The 11,209-nt window shown below is 42.3% G+C and overlaps 1 protein-coding gene across 1 annotated transcript in view; it reads right to left on the bottom strand.

Moving 5' to 3' along the window:
- LOC104618179 (zinc finger CCCH-type antiviral protein 1-like) overlaps window positions 1-10,782 on the bottom strand; it is a gene marked incomplete at both ends in the record, with an annotated part of 16,510 nt that extends 5,728 nt beyond the window's left edge. The window contains 4 exons of the mRNA XM_010283705.1: window positions 2,377-2,478; window positions 4,254-4,322; window positions 4,934-5,183; window positions 10,650-10,782. Coding sequence (XP_010282007.1) covers window positions 2,377-2,478; window positions 4,254-4,322; window positions 4,934-5,183; window positions 10,650-10,782 — 554 coding nt within the window. The remainder of the gene's footprint in view (window positions 1-2,376; window positions 2,479-4,253; window positions 4,323-4,933; window positions 5,184-10,649) is intronic.
- Between the last annotated feature and the right edge of the window lie 427 nt (window positions 10,783-11,209).

Below are 11,209 nucleotides of genomic sequence, written 5' to 3'. Positions count from 1 at the left end.
CTTTCCCTTAGAGCTTATGGGGTGGTTACCAAGTCCTGAAAGATTTATTTTTAGGCCCTGCCCAATGAATGAGGCAGCATAAAGGACTGCAATACTCCACAGAACAGCCCCCAGGAGGGACCCTACGCTCACTCCCAAACAGGTAGCACACCACCCTATTAACAAGACTGCTAGGCACTGTTAGAACCGTTGTTTCACTTCTCAGAGAATGGGAAGCAGCAACTTTTAACCGCCTCATGTGCAAGACCTGTAGCAGTGCTATATACCCTTCACACAGGAAGAGGAAGACTTTTTTTTTTTAAATTGAATTAGGGAATGAAATTAAATATGGCTTAAAGGTTTGTTTGACACAACCAGGCTGCTCTTAGCATAAGTATGAGTTAGCAAATACTGTGAGTTCTTGTTTTAACCAGATATTCTAACTTGACAGGGGCCTACCCCTCTGCAGAGGTATGATATATACCAAGACAGCTGCCTTTAGGCACGTATGCCTTACTATCTAGGAAACTACAAAACTAGTTACAATAGACAGAATAGAACACTAAAGTTTTGTAACCAGACCGCTTGCTTAACAGAGATTAACCTCAGGATGTATGGAATATTTGATAAGATTGCTATATAAGTTGACTGAAATTCTACCTCAGCAGAGGTGCATTTTGTAGGGTGCAGACCCTATACTCTCCCCACTAGCGAAAATAAAGGTGCTTTGACTTACAGTCCATCTGTGAGTTGATTCCTTTGAATCAAAATCATCTATGTTTTCAATGCATTTAGGTCTGCATGTTTAAGTTCAGACCTGCTTAACACCCCTGCATATGTGCATGCTGCTGGATACAGGCAGAAGCTGACCTCCAGGCCTCCCTGCTGAGGGAAGTTGATGTACACTCCACATCCGAGTATGGACCAAACCTCTTATTTACAACTTTTGAGCCAAACATGGCAACACAAAGCACACTAACTCTCCAACCGTTATTTCAGTTTAGCTATTTGGTGGTCACAGAATAGCTGCTTTGAGCCTGACCTCCACAGCTAGCACATGGGTAGACTATTCACATTATGCAGGTCCAAAAGTTCATAAACTTAAGCATCAAGCCTGGACCTAAAGAAGCAGAGAAGCTGAGAAATGCGATACAAGGCTGGAGTAGCTGCTGCAGAGACAGAGACAAAAGGAGTTTCACCATTCCTGATTCCTGACCCCTGATGTATCTGACCACAGAACATACAGAAGCTAACCCCATTTATGAAGACAACAGTGTCATTCACTCCTTTCTTCCTTCTTTTTGTTAACAGGGCTGGAGTGCACCCTGTCCTGAAAGCACTGTGCTTAAATTAACCTGAAAGGCTGTAGAAAAAAAAACACTTGGGCTCTCTTGGCCAGATTTAATTTTTATGATCCATAAAATACCCATTAAAAGAGGCAATTTATTTTTTTAAAGTACTGTCTCTCTTCAAAGCAATGGTTAAGAAGAGGTATTATCAAGCCCTAAAGTAACTTGCTCATCTGCCTCTCAGAAAAGGAGCTTCTGACAGGAGAACTGCATCTTTACCAGAATACACAAACATCTCAGACCAAACAGTTATCAGGCAACTTACTGTCCACATCCTAAGCAAAAGCAAACATAGTCTGATCTAATTTAAGTGGATCTTTTAACAAGACCAGGAGGTCAGAAAAAGGATTAGTCCTTTAGAAAGTGACTGGACAAGTTCACTGAAAGAAAAGCTCCTCATAACCAAGGAAGAGCCTAACCTGGGCGTTAAGTGACCATTCAGGGGCAGCCCCAGAATACAACTGTTTATACTTTTATTTTCCCCCAGACCCCTGTTATTGGCCACTGCCAGATAGACAATGGACTAGATTTATCTTTAGCTTAGCCAGTGCAACTACTGTGTTTTCTTAAGATGTTGTAACACCTCAGATCACTTTTTAAAGGACTTAATGGGGCAGAATATAGCTATTATCTGATGTACACAGGATACAACAGGAATGAAGGATGACATATCATTACCAGCTGTCAATGACGACAGCATAAGGCTGGCTCTTAAACTGATCTAATAGTTACAGAAGTGTAACATTTAACACTGGAAAGGTTTTTGCCACAGAAACAGACCCAAAGCCTGCCCCCATCAACAGGGCTGAAATACACCATAGATGGATCATCTAGAGGAGAAAGGGTTTAAGTGTATCCACTTGACTTTCCTCTGCTTATGTTTGTAATTCTGACAGTGTTTGTTAGTGACTTGGAAACAAAGGGAATGAGTGAGAAGGCACAATCGCCACTGTCACTCCATATGGTACCACTAGTCCAAGCCACTGAGTGGGGATTGCCTCTGCAGATGCTGCTCTCCGAAGACAACATTACTTTCTGTAAAGCTTACCTTTATGCTTGCAGTACTTCCAGACATAGAACACGCATATCTCATCACACTTATCTTCTTTGTTATCCTTCAAAGCTTTAGCAGAGGAATCGTCTTTTTTATCTACAGGAAAGAACATTTCAGTCCTTGTTCTCCCTCCAGAATGCAACTCTAAGATAAAGACATTGCATTTGGTATTTCATCCCAGGAATAACAAGGAGATGACTACAGTTGCCAAATCAAGCACTTTCAGGATCTGACTATCCCCTGTACAACCCACTGCATGAGTTAGGGCTTTGTGACTGACCAATAAACCCCTACAAGGGAAGAAGACTCAGTGGAGACAGCCAAGGGTGATGTCATGAAGCTCAGAGAGTAACACAGGCTGTGACTGGCCACCGTGGTTGCAAAGAAGCTGACTTTGTGTCAACACAAAGGGGACCAGAGGGTGGCCTTTGTTGTAGATAACTGGCGGTATAAAAGTTTCTCCCCAAGTTAGCCAGACCAGTATGGGGGGAGCGAATACGGGGCTCAGCCCAACACAGGAGTATAAAAACTAAACAACTAACAAATTAATTTGGAAGAGAGCAATGGGCTTGAGCTGGCTTCAACCCATGTATACCTTCCTGGGGACACTCAGAGTTGTGATGGTGAGCATATTATAGAGACCAGTAATGGGAATCACACTGGTATTGTGATTGAACTGTGTACTGCAATTGCTATATTTTGGTCAGTGTAACTTAACATTTATTATTTTGTTTTCAGTGTATTTTGCATCACTCTACTACATCAGAAATCTCATTGTACTAGGCCTGGCTAAGATAGAGTTAATTTTCTTCACAGCAGCTCCTATGATGCTGTTTTAGATTTTTGACCAAAACAATGCTGATAACACAGTGATACCCTAGCTTTTGCTGAACAGTATTTGCACAGCACCAAGGCCTTCTCTGTTTCTCACTCTGCCCCGCTAATGAATTAGACTGGGGTGTGCACAAGAGGTTGGGGGGGACACAACTGGGCAGAGGACTCAAACTAACCAAAGAAATATTCCATACCATATACCATTATGCTCAGCAATAAAAGGGAAAAGAGGAACTTTTAGGAGGGTTAGCTGTCTTTTGCTCAGGAACTGGCTGGGCATCAGTCTATCCATGGGAGGTGGTGATTGTCTTCGCATCACTTGCTTTGCTTTGTTTTCTTCTTTCTTCTTCCACTTACCCTTCGCTTCTCCTCCTTCCCCCCCACCTTGACCCTGAAGTTTTCTTGCTTTTATTCTTTCTTTCCTCTTCCCCTGTCCCACTGGGGGTCAGGGAGAAGTGAGCAAGTGGCTGCGTGGTGCCTAGCTGCCCACGGGGGTTAACACACAACACCCATGTAACATCAACTATCTTCAAATAAGTAAATTTGATATTAAACACTACATCCTCCATGCATGGAATATCTAAAAGAACCTGTTCAGAGAGTATTGGACTCCGACAGGTTTTAAAGCCAAGGCCCTTCTGCCCAGGAGGACAGGAGATTTACGAGTTCCTATTTGCTCACTAGTAGGTATATCAAGACAACCACTCTACTGATACAGCTGTATCTATTCCCTGGATAGAAGGCGAGGAAACATACCACACGCACAGATACAACTCTGTCTCCTTCCCAGGAAGGAAGCAATGTGTCCAGAAATGTATACAGATCAATCTCAGACTACTCCCCATTGTGCTGCACAATGCCTGGGCAGAAATCTGAACACTCCTCCACAGGCCGTCTGGTACTAGGGCTTTCAGCATACAGTAGGGTAAGCACATATGCTGCACTCCGACTACCACAGGGAGCTGTAGGGCTGTGTGAAACCAAATCTCAATGAGAACCGCTGATCTCAAGAATGGAGGGTTAGAAATAATCCATACCTTTGTCTTTACCTCCAGCTGCTGTTGGCAAGCGGTGTGTACTCTGACCAGTTACATCGCTACTGGCACCTGCATGAGAAGACTGAATGAACAGCACTGTTGGACCAGAACCTCAGCTGGCTGGCAATATCCCAATTTGTGCTGAGGATTATATCCATCACACATACGGTTTTCCACCGGCACCCAACTGCTGATACAACGGACCAGCAGTAACAGTTACAAATCCCAGCTAGTCAGTTATCGGCAGACACTCGATAGTAATTTTGCATGCAGTATTTTAGGCAACAGTAATGCAGCTCTCCCTCCCACATGACTCAGTCATGACTTACTCCATTCCTGAAGCAGATCAATGGCAGAAGGGAAAAAATATGTACATGTTGTAAGAGGGGAAATAGGAAACCTGATTACACACGGAAGGAGTTGGTACTTACCTAGATATTTACCTTCTGAAGGTAAATGTAAAGGTGGCACATGCAGTGTGGAGTCTACTGTTTTCAAAGGTATCCTCAGTTCTTTACTCCTTGTAACTGCTGTTTTTTTCAGTAAATTTTCTCTTGTTTTGTAGTTGGGTACTGAAAGCACAGAAAGGACAATGGGGGTTAGCTGTGAGGTAAAGCAAGAACGGCTTCTACCTCTATCAAACTCAATCCTACTTAAACCCCATGTTTCTTACAACTTACTTTTGCCCTTCTTCAGCTCCTTGTTGAATTCCACATGCTTGTGATCATATATAGTCTGGATGTTTGAAGCCATGGTCACATCAATGCCTCCAGTTTCCAACACTCTCAATGCATGGGTATCCAAGAGGTTATGCGACCTCTTGCAAGAAAGAAATCTACATTCCCCTTGCAGAAAGTGTCGACAAATATGAAGCTTGTTGCAGTTTTGCTGGCTGCAGGTACCATCCTTTCGGTTGTAAAATGGGCAGACCTAGAAGTGGGGAAGATAGATACAATATGAAATGCAAAAGCACATTAAAATCAATATTTTTTTTTTGTTGTTCTATAGGCATGCAGCTTTAACAGCAGAAAAATAGTGACTAAAAGGCATGTGTTCATTGTGACTTCTTTAATCCAGTCAGATTTCTTGCATGGAAGAGCAGGTATTTGCAGCTGACTCATGCATTTTCAGTTTTGAAGTTGTGCAGAGGTGGGGTTTTTTTTCCAACAAAAAGAAAACCCTACCCAACAAGCATTCATTTTTGGCATTCCTAAGCAAGATAGTTGCATAACTGACTGTTTTATAGTTGTGGTAGTAAAAAAAAAAAAAAAAAGGCAAAACCAAACAACAAAGCCATAACAAAGACCAAGCGTCTCCATAAAACCATGTATACTGCGCTTCCTATTTGTAAAGCTTGAAGATTTGGGCATCTAAAAATTATGAGAAGAATGCTTTGGGATTAGAGTACATATGTAAAAAGCAATGCACTACTTTATTCCCTTGCTCACCAAAAAAGATATATGCACGGAATTGGACCCAGGGAACAAATCACACACCAAAAACTCCTTCATATTGCCCACCAGCACCACAGCAACACTTCTACTCCTGCAGCACAGAGAAGCAGCCTGCAACAAGAAAGCTGCTTTGAGGACATCTGGGAGGCAGCCCCAACATCACACCGGAACTGTCACAGATCTCCTCCCAATCCCCATTTCACGCAAGAGAGACAGTTTCTATGCTGTGTTGCAACTGAATAGATACAGATTTATGTATCAGCTAGGGAATTGGAGATTGCTGGGATAAGTGTTTAAAAGACTGAAAAGTCAGGCCAGTTTCAACTGCAAAACAACTCTTTACTGGATTCGTACTCATTAACAATACCCATCGCCAAAGGCGAGTTCCTCGTCGCCATCAGCCAGTAACACGTACAGCACAATTAGCCTTCATAAAGTTTCTCTAAATTAGGTGGGAGCATACAAAGACAGAGAACTGATGTAATTTCAGTGACCACTGATGGTTACTCTCAATGGTTCTTAGCCTCTGAGGGAAACAGAGACCAAAGGGGGTTGTCTTCTTTCTTCCCCATCTTCCCTCTGCCGTTGTCGATGCTTCATGCTTTTCTACGCCCAATACCCCAAAGAAGGCTCTCATTTGCTTTTGACATCTTATTTTTGAGATCTGGACTTGTTCTGGTTTTGCTTGTTCTTCTGAATTATTCTGCTTCCATCACATACCCTGCCTGCTCTGCAGGATTTTAGTTTTACTAGATATCTTGCAGATTTTACTCCTACATGTTTTCACACATCCTGTTTGTGCAACTATATCACAACTTTCCATTTACCCCCTTGCCATTACAGCTGCTGTTTATATATTTAAGCTTAGGTGCATCAAAAAATGCTTTCAGCGGTGTTACAATCTGTTGGGTGCCCATGGCACCCAAGGTGCTGGCAGCAGGGTTGCCCACTGTAAGAAGAAGCCAAGGGCCGCCCCATCCCAGACACAACTGGTTCCAGCAGACCCACTGCAGGACACAGCTGAGCCCATCAGCCAAGCTGGTGGCACCTCTGGGAAAAAACATTTAGGAAAGGGCAAAACATTGCATAGTAGCGAGCAGGGGGGGGAAGTGTGAGAAACAGCCTTGCAGACACCAAAGTGAGAAGGAAGAGGAGAAGGTGCTCCAGCTGCCAGAGCAGAGATTCCCCTGCAGGGCCACCTACAGCTGGTTGCCCAGGACCATGTCCAGACGGCTTTTGAATATCCCCAAGGGAGCAGAGATTCCACAACCTCTCTGAGCAACCTGTTGCCAGTGCTCAGTCACTCCCACAGTAAAAAAACATTTCCTGATGTTTACAGGGAACCTCCTGTGTTTAATTTTGTGCCCATTACCTCTGGTCCTCTTTACATCCTCCCCTTCAGGTGTTTGTGAACATTGATGAGATCCCCGCCAACATTCACTTCTCTGAGCTAAACAGACCCAGCTCTCTCAGCCTGTCCTCATGTGAGAGATCCTCCAGTCCTTTCATCATCTTAGTGATGCTTTGCTGAACACTTCTTCCAGTAGCTCCATCACTCTCTTGTACTGGGAAAATAAATTCTGGAAAATGAAGTTTTGACCTATTTTCAGCTAATTTAGCAGGTGACTGTGGAAGACATTATAATAAGGAGATACTGACTTCTAGCAAATCTAGGCAGTTTACCTGTAGGCCTTGGCTGCAGAGGCCCATACGTTATCATTAGTGACAGCCACATAATGAGAGCACATACCATACCATTAGCATGGACTGCCTTTAACAATACAACCAGTATGTTTGTAAGAGCTTGTTCCTATAGAGATGCATAGCTTTGGGAGACGAATAGCTTGGGGGTTTTTTGGGGGTTTTTTTGTGGGTTTTTTTTTTTAGAAAAGTACTACAAACATGTTAAGAACAGCAAGGATGCTGAACCTCACTGTGGATGGGAAGTCTGCACAGCAGGCCATGGTCCTACCAGAGACGTCTGTCTGATGCTGTATTGTCATAGGTTCCCATAACATCAGAAGGGACACATAAGATTTCTTCTCATTAGAACCTTTAGTAGTAACCAGATATTTATCTTAAGCACCACATGCCTTCCTTAGTGAGATCCAAAAGTACCAGCACCTGCCAATGCACAGCAATTATTCACCTACTCCAGAATTTTGGTAAGTCGCTTCATTTTTCTCTTCTACATTTTCCCCAACTTTGTCTAAGGAGAATGCAGAAAGGCATATCATCTACAGAGCACTCTGAGATCTATGTATCAAGAACATATGCAAGTGCTAGGTAATAACAGTCTTGTGGGAAATGCTCTGCAACTTCAGTCACTAAAGAACTCAAACCTTACACTACTACCAAGGGATAGTCTTTCTTAGTTGAAGAATGTTGCTCTATTTTGGGGGTCTGATACCATTCAGAATGTTACCTTCATCTGCAATGTACATGCCTCATCTGAGTGCCTTCCTAAATGAGAAAAATAAGTTAAGGCTTTAACCATGTAATTTGTTTTTCCACCCTTCCAAGCAGATATAACTATTCAAGTTACTGAGCTGGAAACAAGCAGTTAGTCCAACATCCACCAGAGACAGACAATCAAGCACAAACTAAGGGCTGTGATATAAACTTATACAGTAGTCCCTTGGTTCAAAGGAGTAACATAATCCTCTGAATGTTTCTAGAAAAACTTAAAATCACTGCTTCCTTAATAGGTCTTTCCCCAACCCAATCCTTCCCCCTTAACTTCAGTATCCTCTCTTTTTTAGAAACTTTCTCCTCCAGAAATACTGCTAATCAAAACCAGAAGCAGAGAGCACAGTTTGTCATGCAGCCTGAAGCTGGTTTAAAAACTACCAAAAAACCCCATAAGACTTATGTCAGACATTGATTTTGGGGGCCAGAGCACAGGAACTGCTTTTGTGCTTGCATCTTCTGGCTCAAGAGAGCAGGAAAAAAAAGCAACTAAAATACAGAATCAGGTAAAAGCCAAGAGAGTACTAAAAATACAAACATTTTCTATAGAGCATCCATTACACAAAACACCACTTTAGGGTAGCAGAGATACCAGACACTTAAGTTACAACGTGAAGCTCCCAGAGATTTAAAGACACCAAATCCAGTGGAGAGTGATTTTGTAGAGCATCTAAAAGAAGATGCATTAAAAGATGATGTTAGTGCACAAGATGAAATTTTTACATGAAACCACCAGAATAAACTACAAAACCAGAACAAAGTGCTGCCTCAGCTAAATAGGGAATCCACTATTTAGCTACATCAAGAAAGCACACTGCCCCTTGCATTTGACAAGAAATAAAAAAAAAAAAAAAAGGAGAGCCAGAGAGAACGTGAGGGAAAATGTAAAACCCCCTGATTTTGGGGTGCTGTTGTGTTTTCCTTACCCTGCACCCCACTTCAGGTCACAGAAGACCAAAGCTTCCCTTTACTTGAGAGCTTCATACATGCCATTTGTCAGCGCACACAGAGCCAGTCAGCATTCCTAAGCAAGAAACAGCCAAGTCGGCTTTCACACCACCCTCCCCAGCTCTCAGGTTTATCAATAGACTGCACTGATCTCTGCTTTCTGTTGTTTCTGTTGTTTTACTCCATAATAGGAGTTAAGGTACTCAATCAGAGGTAATTAATGATGCTTGCCAGTGGTGAGGCCTGAAGAGAAGAGATATAGATAGGAGCTTAAGAGTAATACCAATCAATGATGGTTGCTACTACCTGCTCATTACTGGGAGTAATTAAACAAGAAACACTTAAGTTTTAGATGCAGCTGAGTGGGACAAAGATATTATTAATCCTCCTTGCTCATCACCACCGTGCTCCTTTGAATCTGCCAGCACAATGTATTTTAAAACACTACCAAAAAAAAAAAAAAAAAAAAAAATCTGTTTTGTCAAAGCCCAGCACTGTCACAGCAGGGAATAAGAAAACAATAGAACTGTTATGCCAATAGATCTGTGGAGATTATAACCTCCAAAAGACAAGGGTAGCAGGCAGTACTCTAGTAATTTCATAACCAGGAACAGCTATAGTCAGAACAGGATATTCTTGGCTTTAAACAGCCATACCTTGAAGATATCTTTGCCCTTATACACACATGCAGAATCAGAATGGATTGTTCAGCCAAATTTAACAAAATCAATGACTTGCATACAAATCGGACAAAGGTTGCTTTGTAGAAAATTAGTGTACAAAACCTCAGTGCACTTTGGAAGGGGCAGATTTTAAACAAAACCGACTACAGTCATTTTGGTCATTTTCTCATAGATTTTTCTCACTCCCCTACACCCTCAAGCACCAAAAGGTGCAGGCCTATGCAGGCTGGAAAAGGAAAGGGGCCCTTGCTTCCTAGTCTCCATCATCTCTTGGAGAAAAGCCAACAAACTGGGTTTTGCTCAGGCCTTTTATCCTCTAAGCATGTGAAATTATTGTGATCTTTCACCTCTGTCTTGCTTACCTCACCATCTGTTAATCTCTGGTGAAGTTGCTGACTTTTTTTGTTTGCTTGTTTTGAATAACCTTATGGCTATCCTGTTGGGATAACAGGAATAGCACACAAAACAGGCTGTAAGCCTTGCTGTCCGCTTCCTGCTGTCAGATGGCAGGTCTTCTGCTGACAAGTCATAGATGACATGGCCTTATCTGGGTGCAAACCTTCTGGTATTTATGTAAGCAATACGCTCCTCAGTGTTTAACAGTTTTACTGCTGTTATTTTTTGGGGGGTTCTAAGTACATGGCGCTTTCAGAACTCTGGCCCTATAGTTTCTTCTGGTGCTTTCACACACAGCCATTCCCATTCATACTTCATTCAGACTAATCTTAATATTACTGTTACATATCTTAACAGTTTGAAATTCAGATCAGAACTCCACATTCTCTTGCCCTCTTCCATTCCTAATTAACAAAAGCTTCTCTTAACAAATGAGTACAACTCACATCAGGGAGGAGGAAAGGGTCACTCAGGAGAAGCAGGACTCGCAGCTCATTCTCATCAAGGCCAGACAACTCATGGATCTTTAGAACTTTTTTGTTCTCAGCATTGATGATGTCATGTGAGTACTTACAAGATCTGCAAGAAAATACACAGAGATATCAATGTTTACTTCTTCAGTCAACTTGATTTAAAGAAGAACCTCAGATAATGTGCAGCTTGAGGAAAAACCATGGAGAGAAAGGTAGTTTGGCAAAAGTCTCTGTAATTAGCTAGAGAATGGACCAAACAGCATAATAACTCTGTGAAACACAGTAGCGTTATCATCCTCATTTTAAACATCGATGCGTCGAGACCACTTTTGAGAAATCTAGCAGCACAGATTTGAAGCCAAGTCTGTCTACCTCACACTTTCTTCCCCTCCAGTAATAGGCAAGTCAAGTCACATGACCTGAACAGCTGGAGGGAAAGGGGAAAGCTAATTTTAGAGGAATACATCAACAACAGCAGAAGATGCAACATCCTTGATTTTGTGAACATAAAAGGTTGTTGTCCCAGGGATGGA

This window comes from Phaethon lepturus, unplaced genomic scaffold (assembly GCF_000687285.1).
Source record: "Phaethon lepturus isolate BGI_N335 unplaced genomic scaffold, ASM68728v1 scaffold15643, whole genome shotgun sequence".
NCBI lineage: Eukaryota > Metazoa > Chordata > Aves > Phaethontiformes > Phaethontidae > Phaethon > Phaethon lepturus.
Note: the sequence above shows the minus strand (reverse complement) of the source record. Positions and strands in the feature narration are given on the sequence as shown.